This window comes from Pipra filicauda, unplaced genomic scaffold, assembly GCF_003945595.2.
Source record: "Pipra filicauda isolate LSUMZ 115617 unplaced genomic scaffold, ASM394559v2 scaffold147_size4022426_pilon, whole genome shotgun sequence".
Classification (NCBI taxonomy): Eukaryota; Metazoa; Chordata; class Aves; order Passeriformes; family Pipridae; genus Pipra; species Pipra filicauda.
Genome location: NW_024103962.1, coordinates 3634071 through 3656397, shown reverse-complemented (window position 1 = coordinate 3656397; position 22327 = coordinate 3634071). Strand labels below are relative to the sequence as shown.

The following is a 22327-nucleotide window of genomic DNA, read 5'->3' as shown; positions in this document are numbered from 1 at the left end:
GCACCGCCCTACGGGGCCGCCCCGCCCAACTGCGGGCAAAAAAGCCTCCGGGGCCGCCCCGCCCCTGCGCCGCCGCCTCCAATGGAGTTTGAACGCTTCCGAACCAGCCAGTAGTGAGGGCCAGCGGCCCAGCGGCGCGCTCTCATTGGTGGTAAGGCGAAGGGGGCGTGGCGAGCGGCGTAGCAGTCGGGCCAATCAGCGCTCTGAAGGCCGCGTGGGGAGGCGGGCACAAACGGCCGCGGGGCGGTGGCGGCGGGTTTGAGGTGCGGCGGGAGCCGGGACCGGGGACGCTGACAGGGACACGGACACCGACACGGACACCGACAGGGACACGGACACCGACACGGACACCGACACCGACGTGGACACCGACAGGGACGGCGACACGAGCCGCCGGAGCTTGGGTCACTGCCGCCAGGCTCCGGACGGCATTTAACAGAGAGTGAGTGAGTGGGCGAGCGAGCGAGCGCTCGGGGACGGCTGGGGGTGACAGGCAGCCCCCCGGTCCTGGATGGGGTCGGTCCGCCTGTCCGTCGTCGTCTCTAGTTTTAGTTACTCTGAGGTGCCCCGGTTTCATCCGCGTTGCTTTGAAAGGCTTCTGGGAATAAAGAAGCTTCGCTGACGCCTCTCACAGAGCCGCGAGTTTTCGCAAGGCTGAGATGCCACCGAAGTACAGCGTGAGCGGCGCTGGCTCTGCAGCATCGGTATAAGACGTGGAGAGAAGCTCTCTGAAATACAGCTGTCAAACGCAGCTACAGGGGGTATAAACCCCGCTGTTGCAGGTTGGAGGTTGATTAAAGCGAGGCTTCAAAATCCCCCCCTGCCTGCGTACAAGTGTGTCAAAACAGGACTTAATATTTATAAGTTGGTGCTTTATTTAAAGCAATAATATTTAAAGTTTAGATCAGGAAGCCTGCACGATTATGGAATGCTGCATTCTAATCGCTGCTAAGCTTTAAAGTTCAATTAATTTAAAAGCAAAGCTTATTTAATATTTTTGAAGGTCTAATTGTAGCTGTCTTTGTGTTTCAGGAATAGTTGTTGGAAACAAGAATCTGGTCAATATGAGCTGGGCTGTGGAGGAATGGAAAGAAGGCCTCTCCCCCAGAGTCCTTCAGAAGATCCATGAGCTGGAAAGTCAAGTCGATAAGCTTAAAAAGGAGCGCCAGCAAAGACAATACCAGTTAGAGACTTTGGAGGCAGCTTTGCAAAAACAGAAACAAAAGGTAACCTAAAATGCTATTCTGCATGCCAAATGCAGTTATAAAGATTTATTACCTGGTTGTTAGGGGATGGGTTAGTGTTTTGTTTCTTCCCACTGACTGAGGGAAAGGTAACATAGAAATACTAACTGTTTATCTTCATTTTACCTCATACTCATCATATTCTCCCCTTTGCTTAGTTCTCATTGATTGTTAATAGAATTCCTTCTTCCTATCTGGCATGGTTGTCCACCTCCACGTGTTTACGTGTACTTTGAGGTTTTCCTACAGCTCTTTATGACTGGGAAAATAAATTTTTTATTGTTATGCCTATTAAAAACCTTGATAACGAGTGGGCCTGCTTTAGATAACAGACGTGCAGAGTTGGCAGTGTCTTCCTGTTTCACCTTGACCACAGATACCTATAATCTTTTAATTGGTTTATGTAATTCCCTGTTTTTTTCCTTGTAGAGACTGGGGTTTTGGAATTCGGTGTTACTTTTCATTTTTAAGGCTATAATTTTACACCTTGTCTGACTCTACCCTGTCAGCCCTCTAACCAGGAAACCAGAGACCCTCTTGGTCAGGGTTCTGCCATGCTTCAGACAAGTGTGACCCATTTGGTTCATTTTTTGTTTTGTAATATTTGACTACAGCTCAGAGGCGATTTAGAAAGGTTACCTTTTATTTAGTTTAGGTTGCTGCAACTTTCTAGCAAATGTCTTAAACATTGTAGTTTTCTTTTGAGTTTCTTCCCCATGACTTTCCAGGTACTTACTTCAACCATTTCAAGGAACTGCTGTGTTCTCCAAACAAAAAGCAGCTTTAAAACTCTCAGAAGCAGCGCCTAATACTCACTATTTTTCAGTCAAAAGAATAACATTGTGCCAAAAATGAAGCCTGCCCCTCACATGCTTCTCCAGAGAGGAGAAGGACATCTTTACTGCCAGGCTCCATCTTCAAAGCTGTGACTCTTGACTCACTATACAAGGACTGTACAATGATTATTAGTTTTTACGGACTAATGGGTTTTTTGATGAGTTTGTGTCTAGTCAATAAATAAAAATTTTTAAAGTCACTGAGTTGAATTTTAGGAAAGGTGGTTTTTTTTCGTACCTGAAAATAGTTAAACAAAGTGTGTATCTGAAGGTTTTTAGAGCTGTCAGGATTTTGAAATGTTAGGAAGAAAATAACGCTATGTAAACTTTGTGTTACTAAATTAATTGTAATTGCACAGAAGGATGGAGAGGACTTTATAATCTCAAAGATGTCTTTATATTCCAACTAGGTTGAAAATGAAAAAAATGAGTCTGCAATACTAAAAAGAGAAAACCAGAGCTTGATGGAATTGTGTGATAATCTTGAGAAAGCAAAGCAGAAGATTTCACATGATCTTCAAGTAAAAGAATCTCAGGTCAACATTCAGTCAGGTCAGCTGAATTCCAGCAAGAAAGACATTGAAAGGCTAGAACAAGAACTGAAAAGGTGAGGACCTATGTACAGTGGTTATTTTGACATGTTTTGATTGTTTAGTATGTCTTTCATGGTCTTTTAGTTTCCCTTCATATCATACTTCATTCAGATTTTGTGACTGAAATCTCAAAATATTTTTTATACAGACACATGCATATACAGACTTCTACACAAGCCTTTGTACCACTTGAAACAGTTAGTACCTGTAGTTCCTGTTTAATTCAAGAGAATTCTGCAGTGTCATGTGAAAATAGAGCCATTCATTCTGTGGTTTTTTGTTGTTTGTTTTTTTTTTTAACAAACAAAAAAGCTAGCACAACTGAGATACTCAGTAAAAAAAACCTGCAAAGAACTTGGAGTTGTGAGGAAAGTACATGAACAATTCACTCTGTAAGGTGAAGTCTACCAATAAAACATGAGCACTGAAAGAAGGAGGCATGAACATCTATTGGAGTCTAAGAGGAAGCTGCCAAAAGTAATGGGCCTGTGCCTGAGTCACAGAATCCAGTTGCTTTGGTAAAGTGGTGCCTAATTTATAACACCTCAACTTGTAAACACTGCTATTGCTGAGGTAGTGTCTTGTGTACTGTCTGTAGCGGTGGAATGCAATTCATACAACAAAAGACTCTTCTGTAATGCAGACACATCTACCATCCCTTGCACTTGCACACAGTGAAGGGAGTGCTCTCATCTGTTAAACTTGCTCTCATACTAGAGGCACCCTCCATTCTTGAATAAAAGGATTTCTGAAACAGTGTGTGTCATAAGGCTGAGTGTCCTGCCTATGCAATAAACCATTGTCCTAGTACTAGTAATGCAGAATTATTGCCACAGGGAGGGGGAAGTCTGGGATACCAGCTTTCTTGATGGCTTGGGTTATTTATATATGTTTGGTGGGTTTTGGTTTTCTGGTTTGTTTGCATTTTTTTCAGGGCCTGAAGTATGTCTGCTTCCTTTAACTTTTGCATGGCATGCCTCATACATGTCCTAATAGAAGCAAATAAAGAGGAAGCTGTGTTGGTCTTTCTGTTTGGGTTTCTTTTTTCTCTTTGCCCCTTTTTGGGAAAACTAAGGATAGTTGAAACGTTTGACTACTGTGAGAAATAATACAACAAAATAATTTGTGTCACGTGGAAACACCAGCTTTGTGCAAGGAGTTGCTGGATCCATCAATGAAAAATCTAGTGAGATTGAACAGAGTTGCCAGAACCGCACTAATGTTTTCTGTATCTCCTGTCAAATGTTGGGCCAAAGAGATTGTGAGTTAAAGATACAGGTTCCACTTATCTATTCCCAAAATTAAGTCCAGTTTGCTGAGTTCTCTCCTTCCTATTATATTACTTTACAGAGCTGTCCACTACAAAAGATCAGCAGTTACTATGTGTAGCTTGTTATTGGCAGTTGTTTCTGGTTTTGTATTTGGCTGCATTTTGTTTTATGCTGATACCTGATAATTTGCCACTTCATACCAACTGACAATCTACTGGGAGAGGAGTTCTTGGTGGTGTGCTGTAAAAGAGGGGAAAATGGAAAGGCAAGTTGTGGAGTCACTAATGCAATGGGCTACAGCCTAGAACTGTTGTCTTATCAGCCTCTGCTCGCTGAGGAGGACGAAAGTTACTATGTAGCCTCTAAAATTGTTATATGGTTTCGTTGGGTGGGCTTGTAACTCTTCATGCTCACGGAAGTCCCTCGAGTGCATGGTCTGCTGTGGTGTTTACGGTGGTGATGTAAATGGAACACATGAAAACTATGCTGTCAAGTGGAGAGTTATTGCCTTCCGTTTTCATGAAGTATGCATGGTTTTCTCAGTGTGTAGTATTGGAACATAGCATATAAGCATATACGTTGTGTGTTTCCTACCATAAAGATGTTTACTGAAGAGTAAGCGTTTTAATAATCTCAGTGTTTACAGTGCTTTGGGTCAGGGTTAGTTTAGCTGGACTGCAGCTTCATACAGTGAGACCTGAAGCAATTCCAACTGATTTTCATCTACTTGGGCTTTGGTTTTGTTTTTTAACTTTGACTTCTATGTAGTTGATCACATATGTTGAAACTCTAAATAAAATATATTCTTCATATTCCTGTGTTACACGACCTAAAAATTTTCAGTGGATGTATTTTGACTTGATCTTCAAACTAAGTTCTTAGAATTGTATAATGTATTAGTGTATTTTAAGCTCTTAAAAAAAAAAGACAATTGACCTTTTAGTTTCCAGTATTAATTTGTGCTTCTGCTTCTATCCTAAACAGATACAAATGTGAGCTAGAGAGGAGTCAGCAAACATCGATTGCAGGAGATGTATCACTCAGTGGCACTCCACAGCAAAGTTTTACTGCTCCTTTAACACCAGTTCAAAGTAATAATGGTAAATGATTCCTTTCTTCATCTAGCACAAAAAACTGTCAGTTTTCTTGGAAGGTGGAGTATTTTGAACATTACACTTGTACTGAGTTGCCTAGGCTCTATTATACAGGTTATTATGAGAGTGTCTAATTTGTAGCACCACAGGTTTCAATTTTAAAAATTATTAGTGCAGATTGAACACATCACAAATATTACATCTTTTCACTGCTACATTGATGGACATGGGATAATAGGAACATCCATCAACAGACTGCAACAATCTTTTGAATGCCTGTTCCTAGCATCAGCTCTTCCCTTCATGTAGTGGGGAGCAAGTTTCTTTCTTCATGTACCACAAGTACTTTAACTAAAATGCAGTCAACAGTCATATGTCTTATTCCCTTGGAAATTTATATTTTATTTGGGCTATTATTGTGCATGATAACCTGCATAATTTATACACTATACATTTCAAAGCATCACTTCTATCTTAAAATTAGTGACATTAAATAGATTTAAAATACTTGAATGAATACTTGAATACTTGGAAAAGCAAAAGGAAGTTTCCTTAATTGGAGAAGTATTCCGTAGCCATACACCCTTATGCTTTCTATGCTGAGAAACTTTGATGTGTTCAATATTGCACATGCTGTTTACCTCTTTCTGGACTGTGAACAAACGTTCTGTGAGTTTGGCGTCTCAGTCTTACTCCATTGGGGAATCCGATGTATAAAGATATCTCTTCCATTCTTTATTCTTATTCTTTTTACTTTCTTTATACATACCTGAAAAGGAGTGCAGTAAGTGGCAATGTGAAGTATTCCACTAAGCATGGCATTCCTGAAATGGGGATTAGATTAAAATTATTTAAATAACTATTTAAAATTGTATTCCTGGGGAGATTTTTGTCCTCTGAAAGCTGGAGTTTTAAATTCATTAAGATCATTGAATCCTAGAATATTTCAAGTTGGAAGGGACCCATAAGGGTAAAAAAGCCTGTCTGGATTAATTAAAAAACTGGCTGGATGACCAGGCCCAGAGAGTGGAGGTGAATGGAGTTAAATCCAGCTGGTCACTAGTGATGCTCCCCAATGTTCAGTATTGGGGTGAGTTCTGTTTAATACCTTTATCAAGACCTGGGTGAGAGAATCGAATTTACCCTCAGCAAGTTTACAGATACTGAGTTGGACAGTAGTGCTGATCTGCTTGAGGGCGAGAAGGCCCTGCAGAGGGATCTGGACAGGCTGGATCGATGGCCAGTTGGATAAAATTCAACAAGACCGAGTGCCGGGTCCTAAACTTGGGTCATAACAACCTCAGGCAGCACTACAGGCTGGGGAAGAGTGTCTGGAAAGCTGCCTGGCAGAAAAGGACCTGGGGGTGCTGGTTGACAGCTGAACGAGAGCCAACAGTGTGCCCAGGTGGCCAAGAAGACCAAAGGCTTGTGGCCAGCAGGGCTAGGGAACGGATTGTCCCCCGGTACTTGGCACTGGTGAGGCCATGCCTCAAATCCTGTGTTCAGTTTTCGGCCTCTCACTTCAAGACACTGAGGTTTTGGAGTGTGTCCAGAGAAGGGCAATGGAGCTGGGGAAGGGTCTGGAGCACAAATCTGATGAGGAACAGCCGAGGAACCTGGGGGTGTTTAGCCTGGCGAAAAGGAGGCTTCGGGAGTGACCTTATAGCTCTTTTTAGGATCAGTCCTAAACAAATTCTTTGTCCAATTCCCCTTATATTTGAAAAATCAAGGAAATCAATTTGGAATCTCAAGGAAAAGATACAGCCTTATTTTCTTGTAATTTCTTGGCAATATTGATGCTTTTGAGCTGCTGATAGGAAAACTTCAGAAGAAAAGAAGAAATCTATATGTGCGTTTATATATATAACATAACACCTCTGTGTTATATACATCTTTTTTTTTAATGTGTGTCTGTATTTTTTAGAAAGGGATTAAAAAGAATGAAATTCTGACCTTGGACCCCTACTTTTATCAGTTGTGTTTTCATTCTAATAGTAACTTTCAGATATCCCACCAGTGTAGTTTGAGGTCCTAAATTACCGAACATAATGTATATACAGTTAATTTCTTCCTCATGATCTGACACTTCTGATAGCTGTTCATTTTTATAATTCCTGTGATAGCAGTAGGCTAGAAAAGATTACCTATGTACTAAAGCAGATTTTGAGAAGTAAACATCATGTCTTGGTAGGTGCTAAGTTTGAAGAGCTAGAAGAAAAATACAAGAAAAAAATACAAGAAAATAAAGAACTAGAATTACAGCTGAGAACCATCCAGCTTAAGGTAAGTACCTCTTACGAATGGTATGTGTGATATCTAAGAAAGTAACTACTGAGTAAACTTGGAAAATGAAGTGGAAAACTAGTGAAATATATTCTACATGGCCTAAACTATAATTAAAAAAAAAAAAGAAAAAGAGAGAGAATTAATCTGTGTGTACTGTCATTTGGAAGGAATATTGGAGAATTCAGAAAAGCCAGCATCTTTGAATAGTAAAGAAGGACATTAAAAATGAGAACTCATCCTTCAAAAACTGGAAGTCTCATGCAATCAAGGACAAGAGAAAACAGGGTCACTTATGTCAAGTTAAATACGATAGCGTAATAAAATAGCCTTGAAAACTTGAGAGAAATAATTCATACCTAGAAAATAGAAACACATAAATCATTCAAACACATAGGTAGGAGGAACTGTATTAGCTAATCTCCGAGAACAAGATGAATAAGTTGTGAAAGCCCTCAACGAAAAAACCATTGCAGAAAATGGGAAATAATTTTTTTAGTTGGCATTTACTATGTAAAGGTTTAAAAACTTTTCTGTATCAGAGCCTTTCTTCACTGGGGTTAAATCTGTGGCACAGCTTCAAATTGAAAAGTCAGAAGTAGTTTTAAATTAGATTGATAAAATGAATAGTAATTAAAAAAAATCACCAGATACAGAGAATATTTACTCATTAATTGATAGGGCACTGCACTGTGGGACTACTGAATCACTGTGATTTGCAACTTACCTCATTCTTCTCTTGACACTGGAAGGGGGCAAGGATGATGATATTAAAAAAAAAATAACAAAAATAATTTACAGAGCTGATTCCTGGAAGTGTAGTTTAGTCAGGCCAACATTTTGTCCTGGACAGATTGTTAGAAACATGAACCAATGTTTATTGGTGCTTGTGTAGGTGTGGTGTATGGAGAAAAGATCAACTGTTTACTGGTAAAGGGAAATCATGTCTCATATATTTTCAGGCCTTTTGAGTTTTTTTAAGAATAAATCAGAGAATGTATGAGTTAAGTGTGATTCAGTATAATATTGTTGGATATCCACAAAACATTGATAAAAGGGAAAAATTTTGATAAGGGGAGATCTTGCAAATTTAAAGATTGAGCTCAGTGGCAATAAATGGTCAGTTTTTAAAGCTGGGGAACAATCAACAGAGGAGCCTGAAAAGGCTTGGTAAAGAGAACTGTGCTACTCAGCGTATTCATTAGCATTCTGAAAAAGAGTTGAATAATATGGTTAAAGACCACACAGTATTTTGCAACACTAAATAATTGCAATAATTAAGATGGCAAGTAAAATTTGGCTTAAAAAAAAAGTAAAGTAATGCATATGGAAAATATAATTTGAAAAATGAATACTTGATACATTCAGATTCCAAATCTAACTACATGATTCCAGGAAGCATTTCAGTAGTCATTGTGGCCAGTTCTCTGAATACTTCAATATTGTGTTCAGCAATAATGAGAAAGAATTTTTTAGGGAAAGCATTAAGAACTAATGAGAAAATATTCTTTGTCCATATGTAACCAAATGACCCTCACATCTTGAATATTCCTTGCCAATTTGTTCCTCTCATCTCCAAACACATGGTACAAATGGATGGTACGAAGAGGAGTGAGGATCAAGAGAGGAAACAGGGAAAGAGAGGAAACAGGGAATGGTCGTTTTCCTACTTTTCATAAGGCATAAAGTACCTGCTCTGCATGCTCAGAACAAATACGATTTTATAACACTGTGTTACATGGCAGGACTCTTTGTCAAAGAGTATTGTAAAAAGGCCAAAATACAAATAGGTCCAAAAAAGAAAGCACACATGAAGTATTTCAGTAAAAATGAGTATAAATTTCCCCATTAATTTCCTGGTTTCAAACTTTTGTCTCAGAAACTCCGTAAATTTAAATGGCATATAAAGGAAATGATTACTGCATGCATGGTTAGGTTTTTATGCTCTTTATCTGTTAATAAGTTACTTTACAGGATTGGACACAGCATTCTGGACAATATAATGTAGATTTCTGGTCTTGGCACAGTTTTTCCTAGATAACACTATATTCTGTCGTTGCACTGAGAAGTCACACTGGGTATTACATGGTTTAGGGATTTAGTTTAAGAAAAAAGTAATTCAAATAAGAGGCATTTGAAAATCCAGTAAAAATTCAATAGGGTCTTTACTGTTTGAGGTTTTGTTGGTTTGGTGTTTTTTTTGAATTTTTCTATGGGAAGAGGTTGCAAGCTGGTACCTGGCATATTTTATTCTTGCAGTTTTGGGGTACTCTGTGTTTATAAGTTTAAATAAATGAATCTGTTTTGAATTTACCTGTGTTTGCCCAGAAGAAATAAATGTGGGTAAGATATCAGATATGTTAGTTCAGACTTCACTTTTTTGCATCTTACTTGTGTCAGTACTTGCTTGCAAAAACATAGGCTTCAATTTTGAAAAATTTAGGATGTGAACAATGGGATATCTCTTGAAAAAGACAAAAATCTGTGTACTTCACTTATAAAGATGTACAGGTAAAACTACTTTTCTAGAGATCCTGGTTTGTGTTTACAAGTATCAGCTAACCTTGGATACTTGGTCTAAAGTTATTTAATTTATATAGCATAAAAAATAATTACATGAATCAGTAGTTTGCACTGGTGGATGATGTGACAGTGCAACAACATGAAATGATGGTGATCTATTAGCTACTTAATAATAAATTAGTTATTTAGTTATATGTTAGATATAGAAACATATGTAAAGGTGCATCCTTTTCTTTTTTGGACACAGAAAATAAATCAGCCTCATTCTCAAAGCTCTCTGAGTCACAGAGAGATTGCTCGGCATCAGGCTTCCTCATCTGTGTTTTCATGGCAACAAGAAAAGACACCATCTAGAAATCGAGAAACACCTGCAAGGGGAAGTTCTGCAGCATCCTCTTTTCTAGGGGAAAAAGAAACGAATTCTAGTATAATATCAGAGAAGAATGAGTTTGACAACAGCTTTTTTGAGAATTGTAATTCTTCGCTCGTGATTCAGCTAAAAGCACAGAACCGAGGTATCTGATTTATTTCTTCAAGACCCGGTGGCAGTCTCCCATATGGTTTCATGAAAGCTGGTGTGTGGATAGAAGCGAGGTATTGAAATGAGTGCTTTAGCAAGGAAAAGAGAAAGATACTTGTTGTTGCCTTTGGCAGCTGGCCCTGTTGGCTGCTGGTGTGTTTATTGTCAATGATCAGCCAGTGCTCAGAGCTTATCTACAAGCTGTGGTATCTTCTACGTAAGGGGTGTGAGAACCAGAAGGGAGCAGTTTGTATTTTTGGGGTTAGTAGGGGACATCATCTAAAAGGAAAAATATCCTTCTCCATTAATCCCACTGCTCATGGAGCAATTCTCTTAAAACAGAGTTAGAACACTTTTCAGAATATCATTACATTTTACTGTTAAGTTCTATCACATTGCTTCCTTAATTTTGTATACTATTGAGATTTATGGCTAAGCAATAATTATATTAAAAATTCAGTGTTTGAACATGCTTAAGGCATAACTGAGTTGATTCATAAGGGATGCTGCTGGAAGCACAAAATGAAGTATGATGCAAAAAGTACAACGAAAAAGCAAGATATGGTCTTGTATTGCACATATAGACATGAAGGAATTCTCATTCCTGATATCTGATAGTTGTAAGAGAGAAAATAGTTGTTTTCTTGTGGATTAGGTGAACATTTGCTTAAGCCTACTATTTAGACTCTTTGGACAGCTTTTGCCCTAACTGTTTCTGTACTCTCCAAACTGTTCATTCAAATACCTACACATACAATAATTTAGGTGACATTTTCAACTTGGAAGCTATATAAACTCAGAAACAGGAAGACAGGAATTTTTTCAACAAAGGAAAATTAATTACGAAAAACCCGAAAATAATTCCGTATAACGCTCCATGTAACTGACTTATGATTTCTACTGTAAATTATGTTGTGGCTTTTGGAAGATAAGATAAACTCTTGCTGATATATATTGTGACAAGACTACTTGGTTTAGCTTTGAGACATGAAAAAGATTGAAATATGAAATAGTGCATTTATAGATGCCAGATATTTGAAAAGTTTTCTGGAAGCAAAGACTCACAGTCGCCCCAAACAAATGTTTGTAGTGGATATCTTTCCTTTTAAAAATAATAAAAAAATATAATAGTTATGTCAAATGACATGTTTCTGCATGTTTAAAACCAGGAACAAAACCAAAAAAAACCACACCAGCAGAGGAACAAATTGTCTTTGTCTTTGCAGCATTTGTTCCTAAGCTTGCATGTTACTGTGTTCTCACAAAGTGGGAATTACTGATTTAGAGTCAGCTGTCTTTAAATCTTTATAGTTTTAGTCATCCATGTAGTAGTAGAAGGCAGTTAAAACTTTTGTTTTAACTTGCTGAACATTTTAGAGGGTGTCTGCCTGTGTCAGGAACTTGGGTACTTATCAAATATTTTAGAAGGTGTAAGGCACTTGGAAATTTGAGTACGTGGAACACATACCTTCCAAAGCAGAAAGTATCTTTAATTTTTACTGTTTTAAAATTCAGAGCTAAATTCCACTATTAAAGACCTTGAACAACAACTGCAAGCTCAAGAAAAAGTGAACAGATCCCATGTGAATAAACATCAAGAGACTGAACTGGAGCTGGACAGAATGAAGTTAGAATTAACAGAGAAGGATAAAGCTCTGAACAAAACCAGAGATAAACTGACTCAAATGAGAACACAACTGGATCAAGCTACCGCACAGGTAAAATGCTGCATTACACATCTGATTGTCCTTACAATTCATTGCCAGTATTCATGTGTGTCAGTTTTCAGCCATTTTAGTAAGAACCAAGGTTCTCAAGACTTATGTTTCTTGAGCATTTGCTGAGGATCAAGTTTGGAGAAGTATATGCTCGTTTGATATGTATTACCTGTAAAAACATTAATACTTGTAAGTAGTCACCCATTTTCTGGAAGGTTCTTACATGACCTCAAGAAATATTTTTTATACTCAGGTAAGACTGACTTGAATTCTGAAAATATTTTCTGATCAAGTTACATAGAGCAACAATGACATCTGGTGGCAAGTTCTGGCCTGAAAGAGACTGTCATGCGACTTTGGTGAAAATCAGAATCTGTTGCTTTTACTACAGGGTGTTGTGGGGGCATAGTCTTTGTATTGTAAATTGCTTGTGTTAAATAAAGCCTAGGTAAAAATGCAATGCAAGATTGAGAATAGATGCAGTTTCTAAATGGAATTTCACAACTTAATTCTAAGCAGTTTGGATTAATAGTGAAAAACCAATAGGATAGTACAATTTGCTAAGTTAAAAATTTACAGAGCATAAATATATAAAAAGATATCTGTGTGTAAAAATCTGATATGGTTCAGGTTTTTGCTCATAATCATGCAAAGAAGAGGAGAATGCCAGTGCTTAAAATAATTTAATTCGAACTGCAGAAGGTAACAAGTAAGAAGTTTTCTCTTTTTGTTGATTAATCAAGTTGCATTACCTACCTAAAGTCCTTTTTCACAGCACTTGACAAATTTGAAATTAGTACACAGATGTCATAATTCCCCGAATCTCCGTATTTCCATCTATCTTTTTAGGGTTTTTTTCCCACTAGTTTGGTTCATCTACAGGATAGGGAAAAAGATGTTTCTGTGTGTATCTTCTCTGGGTATAATAATTGTTATCCATGTTTACCAGCAAGTTTCTTCATGCTACCAAAGTATGTTGGTAAGCTGCTTCTTCACACAACTCCTGTATTGGTCCTTAAAAAGAAAACCTTTGCATGTTTGCATGTAAACCTTGATCACTCTGCCTTTTCAGAGAGACATCAACATTTGGCTGTTTGTTAGCTCTGTGAGGAACTGGTTTATGGGAAGTCTTGGCTGGGAGTAAGATAAAATCATACTCTTGACATAGTCCATTGACTTCATAAAGGCACTGTCATCATGGTGAGCTTGTGAGAAGACAGTTGACTCAATCTGACATCTCAATTTCTCTGAAAAAGTCTTTATTTTCATTTATTTAATTCCCCAGATGACTTGATTCAACTTCTTAAAGGATTAGGATATTATGTATTTAGTTTTGCCTTGTTCGTTTTCTACAGGTTTAAGAGAGCTGAATTGTTTTACTAAGGAATCAAAGGAGATTAAATCCAGCAAAAGGGAAGGGGCAGGGTTATGGAGCTAGAAACATGCGTGGAGAAGGACAAGGAAGAGTGGCATTGCCACCATTTGAGTTGAGATGCAGTCCATCCCTAAGGTGCAGTGCAGCATCTTGCCCCAGAAGGTTCCTTTGGTCCTGCCATCTGAAGATGGCTCCTTACTGTTCTGTTTCTTCTTTCTTGCATTGGAATTGGATCTCTGCCTGCATCCCCTGGACTTTGGATGTAGAACTGCACTGAGATTTTGGATTTTAGTTTCCTGCCTTGTAGCCTGAATTTAATACTGGCTTGCCTCTTGTGCACTTGTCTGTCACTGGTGCTGTTCACAGACCTTGACCACAGCACCGCCTCTGTGTTATCAAGTATTTTCACTTCTTTTGAGGTCTGCAGCCTTTCTGCAGTCAAGTTTCCATGTTATCTTACAGGAGCTCATGATCCCTGCAGTCTGTGTCTAATAACCTGACATCCCAATACTACTACCTGGTTCTTATTTTCTTACGACTGCTGTTTTACTAACTCATTAAACAGCTCTTGTGGCTGGAAAAAGAGAGTCCCGTTCACCCTTTACCATTTTTCTTACTCTCTGGGGGGAAAAAAGTACATATTTTGCCTTAACAGATTGAATTTGGAATAAAAATAAATTTTTCTTTTCAGGCAGTTAGGTGGGGAATGCTTCACTCTGTTGGGTGACATAATATTAACATAATCAAGTGAGTTAGATAAGAAGCTGACATACTTTTAACATGGAGGTTGCCTAGAAGATAGGCTACTGACTTTTTTTTTTTAATTAAAGTTTAAATTTTGAAAAACACTCTTTTGTTGTTGTTGTTCACTTAGATAGTTGCCTCTTTTTTCCCTATCCAAATCAACATGCTGAATCACTCTGAAATTCAGTGGAATGTCGAGTTATTTTCCATCTAAACATGTAGTTGCTTAGCAGTTAGCAGTCATTCTTTATTTGGCAGCAAACTGAGATACTGAAAATATAGTCTATTTTTAGTGCCAGATACAGTATATTTCCGTAGACTGTCAAAGACAGTGTTTTTCTGAAGGTGTTTTTATTATCGCGTCTGTATATATATATATTTTTTTTTTTTCTCACTAACATAAGCAAATATGAGCTTAATACTTTGGATTGCTAAGAGTTAATATGGTACCAGCTAAAGTTATGCTGGTTATATGAATGCTAAAACATTCAGTAGCTGAAAGCAGTCTTTTTTTATATGAGTGCTTATACATTTAAGTGAAACATAACTTACATCTTTAACACTTTTGTTTGATAACTAAATTATTATAGGTCCAAATGATGGAGCAAAAGGTGAAAAGATTGTCAGAAGAACTGAACTGCCAAAGACAAAATGCTGAGAGTGTTCGTCAGTCTTTAGAACAGAAAATAAAGGCAAAGGCAAAGGAATACCAACAGGTAAGGCAAGGAGAGCCTTTTAATTTTGACTTCCCTAGGAGACTAAATCACTTGTTTTATCTTGTGTATCTACTTTTCAGTTGAGAAATACTAAATTTTATATATATTTATATATATACATACACACATATTAGACATTGATCTTTCTTTATTTTCTGTTTATGATAGTTCTACACTCATCCATACTTTCCTAATAAACATTGGATGTCTTACTGGTGTAGGAAGTGCTTGTGCCTCTTGTGCTGTTTTTGCTCTTGAGCAGAATGTAAGGGGTGTTGGCATCATTTCACAGATATGACTGACTAAAATACAGTGACCTGTGTGCAGGGGACCCAGGGCCACATTGCAAATAAATGTCAGTTCTAGTTCCTTCACTGTGAATGTTTCTTTTCCTTTTTTTTTTTTGTTTTCCTCTTTAATTTTTTTTACTACTAACAGTATGGTATTGTGTCTTCTAGTGAAGCAGCTTGTCTGCATGAAGTAGCTATACTCTAATTAAAGAGAAGTACAAGAGCTTTGTTGCCTCTCTTCCCTGTCACAAGGATCTTAGAATTTGTTAGTAGAGCCTATTGCAACTTTTGCATAGCTGTTATTGCTAATAAATATGCTTGGATTTTTCCTTCACTGCTTTTTATTACCCTCACACCTCTTACTGTTTTACATCCTAATAAACCTCTGAAATCTGTGCAGCATCAAAACTATCCAAAGGCATAGGAACAGACCTCATAAGAAATTGCAAGTACAGCTGTTTAACCTAATGGATGTCTACTTGTCATGTTTTAAGATCCACATGTACTATATCATCCTTCTATAGATTTCAGAAATTCTGTTTTGGGAACACTAATTTTTGTACAGCTTTTGTGGCTGCCCTTGTAAGATTATCTTGTTTCTAAGATTATCTTGTTGCTCAGTTCTATGCTAGGTAATATGACTATTTTCTTTTCATGAGGAAAAAATAAATCAACCTTCCAGTATGGTACGTAATAGCAGAAGATGAACTTGTCCACATGTATTGTAATGTAATTCTTATAAGAAATGTATCTTTAATATGAAAAATTTTAACCCTGTTACTTTCACTGGTTTTAGATTTTTTTTTCCCTTTCTGTGATAGGACTGTTGCATAATGAAGTTCTTAAGCAGATGACATAAGTTGGGTTAAGGCCATTCTTGCCTATGTGACATTTGCAGCTGCTTTTAACTGTTGTTTGCTGTGTAAGACAAGTGTCTCTGAGCAGGCAGTACCTCCTAATAAAAATCAGTTGTTATTGCTGCAGTAACCAAGAGAGACTTTTTGTGGTCATGTGTTTATTTCTTTGCTACTGTACCACTGTTTTCTAGGAACTCTCTTCTCAGCAACGTTCCTTACAAACACTGGATCAGCAGTGCAACCAGATAAGAAGCAAACTGAATCAGGAGCTACAGCAAGCCAAAAATGACTTCAACATTCTGCAGGCAGAATTTGACAAAGTAGGATTTTTTTTTTAATATTAAAATCTACTACTAGAGCTGATATTTAGTTGTCTCAACACTACTGCCTTCATTTAATTATACCTAAAGGAAAAAAAAATAATGTGCGGTCTTGTATTAACGTTTTTACAGTTTGTATTAGCTGTTTTGTATTTACCATTTCTCACTGAAATATTATGTATTAAATGTGAATTATAGCTTTTAAAATTTGGGCCTAGTCCACTTTTTACAGGGAAGGAGATGTGAATGCAGACAGCGCGGGTAAAATAAATCTGTTTGAGAGAGAAGCAGCTAAGGCTGATCACAAGACAAACTTTATGTAAAAAACATGCAGAGGAGCAGCTTGATGATAGAGCTGCTGATGGACAGGTCTGTTGCCTTTGGAAAACCAACCCCTTTTCATATACTCCAGCCCGTGCACTCCTGGTACTTCTATTTTAGCAATGCCACCCCTCATGTGATCCTGCAGAGAGCTGATAGAAGACAAAAGAGCAAGGAAAATATTATATGTAAATTAGCACATGTGTATACATATAGATAGCCCAAGTGTTTGCAATTAATTTAACACCTTGAACTGGTTCTCCACAAAATTAGATGAGTGTCAGGGCTTGTGTAAGGAGGAATGTCAGTAAGAAGGAGGTCATCCACAGCTTTGGCAGCAACTAGCTATTAGAACACAGTTGTCAAAAACTCACAAATTGCAGGAAGTTAGAAAGCAGCACAAACCATGAGAGTGGGTGACCAGAAAAGAGGAGTGTTTTAAAATCCTCAAAAAACTCGAGAGCACCTCTCAAGCAGCACAGCTAAATGAATTTCTAAAAGAGGCCACAAGTTCTTGAAATTTATATTGAGAAGCCCCACTAATAGACAGCCTGAACTGAAACAGCATTTCCAAAACTGCCTACAGCTTTCTTGCAGGCTTGTTTTATTTTAGAAATATAGCCATGGGAATACATTCAGTCAAATGTTTTCAGTGGAGGCTTCTTTATATGCACATTCTTTTGTATATACTTACCAAAGGAAGCATGATTTCATGGAGAGGAAAATAGGTGCCTTCTAGTTCTTTCTTCAAGTAAGGTAATTTATTACCTAATGACCTCAGAGTAGACTTTTTTTTTTACTTTTTTGACTCTATAACAGCATTTCCCACCTTGTTAATTTGGAGCGTTACAGGACTATTTTGAAAGAACTAAAGCCTGTTCATTTTTTATAAAATCTGTGTCAATGGAACAATAAGTGCAGTGTAAGTGTAAGCAATAAGTGTAATATGCTGTGTGAATCAGAAAGGCCATTCACATTTGTATCCTACAGATATCAATGTGGTGATGTAGCTGCAAGTTGGATATATTAATCTGATTTCAGACAGTTTAGAAATACATGTATTTTAGAGACATACCACCTTTTTTGGTCAGAGGCGGAGGAGTGAGTGGAAAGGCAATAAGCAACTATTTTCTGAACAACAGTAGAGCAACCTTCGTTTCATGTTGGGAAAAAATGTAGTTTCATTTTGTAATAGAATGTTGGAGTTCAAGAATGGGAGTTTAAAGAAAAAAGTTATATATGCCTGTGAATACAGTGTCTATTTTCAACATTCTTACAGGTAATGGCAGTGAAACAACACCTGGAACATGATACCAGTGATCTCACCCAGAAGCTGTGCAGAGCAGAGCAGGCTCTGTTAGCAGCCCAGGCTAAGGAAACTGATCTGACAAAAACCTTTGAGGTAACCAATGCAGAGGAGTATTTGACAGAATTAATGCATTGAATTGGCAATTTGTAAACACTTAATACTATTGAGCATTTACTCTCATAGCATATTTTTCCATAAGCAATCTTTAAACACTTTTACAGATTATCTTAATAATGTATCTTAATTGTAACACAAAATGAGGCCTTCACTAACTTTGTGGAAATCAGTGCAGTTTTTGGCATTGGCTGCATGCTTAGGATTCATTGCTGTAATGCTGCTGATATGGTTCTAATTCACGTTGGACTTATCTTTTACCAAATATAGGTTGTGTTTCAAGAGATTCTTGCTTTTGGTTCTTAAATAAAAAAATGTCAATGCTTGTTTGATTTTAAAAGTAAATTCTAGAATCATTGACTACTGCTTTGATTCATACTGCCAAACTCGATGATTTTGTACAAAGACTCACTGTATCCTCTTCAGAAAAAAAACAAAATGCATCTTTCTTAGAAGAGACACAGTCTAAAAAATATATAGTGCTGGAAAAAATTTTCCCGCAAATGAAGATAAATTCAGACAGGTTTCTGGATGCTGCCACACAGCTCATATTCACACATGCAGATACCTTTTCACTTTTAAGTCTCCTTTGTCTTCTCAGTTACATTGTTTTGTTTTGGTGGCAACTAGAGCAGCTAGACTTGAAATTGTTACAGTTTTGCCATTAGAGACCTCTCAGTGCAAATTTTATCCTTTGTTTGGAGAATCAGTAGTAAATCGCAAAAAGAGCTCAATACCTATGTAATCCATGTTGCAGTTTGTTTTATTTAAACACTCTCATTTTTCTTGTTGGCTGCTGTCATCAGCAGATACAATATAATCTGGCATAGTTTCTGCCAAAAATTTACCTGTCAAAATTCTCTGCAAAAATATAAAGTAAAATAGTGGGATTTGTTCAGATCATCACAAATGTTAGTAGAGGTTTAGTATACTGTGAAATTTTAGGTACGTTCTTGCTGGTGGTTTGCAATGTCTGGGAGCAATCCCAGCTGTTGGAATGTGACTATTGTTACAACAGCACTTTGCATGGCTTTGGCCCAGTTCACTAGCACTCTTTCATACAATTCCCAGGCACAGTTTAGGAGTTCACATGAGCCTGGGAATCTTCCCAGCAAGTGGTTTGATTAGAGCCACCTGTTTTGGGAGATAAAAGACTTTATGGTACAGATACGGGCTGTTCCATGCCACTTGGCCTCGATGCCAGATAAAGGTCCTTAAAACCTATTTAGTAAATAAATCTAACCAGTACCTTCAGTGGTAAGGCTAATCAAGACAATTTTGTTCTTCCAGTGCGGAGGAGGAAAGCCTTTGTCAAACTTCTGTATATTCTTAGTATAATCTTTCATATTTTTAGACAGATGAACCAAAAAAAAAGAAGGTAGTTTATATCAGATATTGTGGGCTTATACCCTTTCTATATTTGATAGTGGGTCTTTGAGATCCTATTGTCAGAGAGCATCTAATTTGTGGAAAGATCTTTGCTGCAAATTCTTAGGAGTGCTTCATTTTGTATACCAGTCTTGTATCCATCTTACTAGGCTGTAACTATAGTTACATTTTTTTCTTTGTATTTATTTATCTTGGTCAGACAGTTGAACAGCTGGTGACAGTGATGTTGTATTAGAACATGACCAATACATTTCTAAAGAAGCTTAATCAGGGGAGATTGTAATAATTTAAGAGATCAGTAACACTACTGTTCTCTATCTTAAGATTTGCACATGAAAAAGCACAGTATGTGTCTTCTTCACTCTCATAAATAAGTATACTGCAAAAAATTACATTGAATTGCTTCAAAGTCTTGGAGGTTTTGTTGAGAGTAGGCTTTTTTATAGCTGAAGAAAACAAGAGTGAGATTGGTACTTTTTCCCTTTATTAAAGGAGAAATCGTTGCAGTTAGACACTACTTGTCTAACTCTCCAGTGGAGAATACCCTTGTTTTCTGCTGGTTGATCCACTGCCGTGTTTAGTCCTTATTGTATAACAAGACTGGTGTTCCAAAAAAGCTGCAAAGCAGGTACATGTGAGAGATATACAGGATACTCTTTTGAGAGCATATAGGATATTCTTAGTCTAAGGACTACTGAGCTTTGCAATGGTGATATCCCTTCTGACATCATAGTGTATAGTTTACATTTTGGTGGTGCAAGCAAGCCCATAACTATTCCCGGAAAAATTGGTCGGTCAGTCCATGAACTGCTCATAAACCTGCTCCATGGAGAGTTTCTCCAGAGTAATAGTACTATCTGTGCATAGGTTCTGGAATTTGCTTTGGGTTTTGCCCTTTTAAGGGACGCAGAATGGCTAGCTTGAGTAATGCAATGTACAAGTAGAATTGATAACTGAATTGAAAGCAAATCAATTGTTTTGGAAATAGCTTTGGAAAGTGTAAACAGCTAGTTGCTCTCAGATACTTAGTCCACCAAGTTATGTTGAGTGCTATTTATTGGTGAGACCCCATCTAGAATGCTATATCAGCTCTGGGGTCCCCTGCACAGGAAGGACGTTGACTTGTTGGAGTGAATCCAGAGGAGGGCCACCAAGTTGATTAGAGGGATGGTGTACCTCTACGATGAGGAAAGACTGGGAGAACTGGGATTGTTCTGCCTGGAGAAGAGAAAGCTGTGGGGTGACTTAATTGCAGCCTTCTAGTACCTGAAGGGAGCCTACAACAAGACAAAGAGGGACTATTTGGAAGGGCATATAGTGACAGGATAAGGGGGAATGGTTTCAAACAGAAAGAGGGTAGGTTTAGACTTGATATTAGGAAAAAATTCTTTATCTAGTCTAGCGAGACATGTCCCTGCCCATGGCAGGGGGTTTGGAACTAGATGATCTTTCTGGTCCTTTCCAATCCAAGCCATTCTATGATTACTGGGAATGTTTGTACCAAATCAAAATAATTGGACATTTCAGCCATTTTAATTTCTTCAGCTTGTTTTTTTTTCTTTCTATAGATCACCCTAGATTTTCTGATGAATGGGCTTGTTCAATTCATGCACTCGTATTGCATCTGTGTATGGTGCTTTGAACACAAGGAGTTTGGATGCTTGTAGTTCTTTGAAAAATTAGGATTGGTAGAAAACGTTACTAAAATTTATATGTAACTGGGTTTTTCTTTTTTAAACTGTGAGTAGGGAAGGCTATGAGTAGAAGGGAAGGCAACTGTTAGTGACAGTGACAATTTTAATCGTGTTCTGAGGGTGATTTATTTATGTTGTTGCAAAACCAAGCCTACCAAGCTTTTAAATTTTTTCATCCAGACCTTTCCATTTCTTGAGCTTGGCTTTTCTGAATTGGTGCCCATCTGCTAGTAGTAAATGGATGAATAATTGACGATACGCTTCCAATTGGGCAATGCCAGTTCCATACCCCATCTGTTGTCCAGAGCACATGAACTTAGAGAAAAAGGATGAGTTTCCTTAAAAGAACTTTTATTTGGCTTCCTAGATACAATTTAGTTACATAGTTTTTTGTTATTGTTTGTTATTTTGTTATTGTTTGGCTGGGTTTTTTTAAATCAAGTTATTTGAAAGAAAATGCCGTTAATGGCAAAGCATCCATCTGAAAGTGTAAGCACTTCTAAATAAAATATTTTGTGCTAATTTTGATACTGTTGCAGGGATTTGTTTACTTAGTTTCTTCAGGACTGTAGCCTAACTTCATCAGCTCAGATTTTGTAGGATCTATCCTGACCTATCTGTTTGGGACAGGTCACCTGTTAGTTCTATGCCAACAAGGGGCATGCTGACTATGTCAACTGGCAGCATCTCTTAGATGCTGTCAATTAGTTAAGAATAAGTTCAGCTTAAGTTCCCAAGCAATGCTTAAGAACCCAGGCATAGCTGCCCAAAGACTTACTAGGATCTAATGGAATATCTTTATTTAAGTGAACTGAATTCTTTGATCTCCTTGGCAATTTACATGAAATATGGTCTTATTTGGCTTTGGTTTAGGAAGTGAAGCAGGAGAAAAATCATCTTAACTGTCAACTTGAAAAGAAATTGCAAGAGATCCACCAGCTTGAGGAGGAACTAAATACAATCAAGCAGTCTCTAAAGCAAAGCCAGAATTTTGCAGAAGAGATGAAAAGTGAGTTACAATTTTAAATTTGCAGAACTCTTTTTGTATGTTTCCTGCAATAGTGTAAGTTACATTATGAATTAAGTGAAAAGTTTCTGCTGTGGGACATGATTAGT

General features: G+C 37.6%; 1 protein-coding gene across 2 annotated transcripts in view; it reads left to right on the top strand.

Moving 5' to 3' along the window:
- Window positions 1–345: 345 nt before the first annotated feature.
- CENPF (centromere protein F) overlaps window positions 346–22327 on the top strand; it is a 39314-nt gene continuing 17332 nt past the window's right edge. Inside the window, exons 1-11 of one of the 2 annotated variants that reach the window (XM_027723759.2) lie at window positions 346–442; window positions 1033–1226; window positions 2491–2687; window positions 4929–5044; window positions 7230–7321; window positions 10092–10359; window positions 11880–12082; window positions 14792–14917; window positions 16256–16384; window positions 17985–18107; window positions 22085–22220. In XM_027723759.2, the coding sequence (XP_027579560.2) occupies window positions 1065–1226; window positions 2491–2687; window positions 4929–5044; window positions 7230–7321; window positions 10092–10359; window positions 11880–12082; window positions 14792–14917; window positions 16256–16384; window positions 17985–18107; window positions 22085–22220 (1552 nt within the window). In that variant the 5' untranslated portion in view covers window positions 346–442; window positions 1033–1064. Of the gene's footprint in view, window positions 443–1032; window positions 1227–2490; window positions 2688–4928; window positions 5045–7229; window positions 7322–10091; window positions 10360–11879; window positions 12083–13540; window positions 13593–14791; window positions 14918–16255; window positions 16385–17984; window positions 18108–22084; window positions 22221–22327 lie in introns of those variants that run through there. The other variant, XM_039378802.1, reaches the window with a different exon arrangement.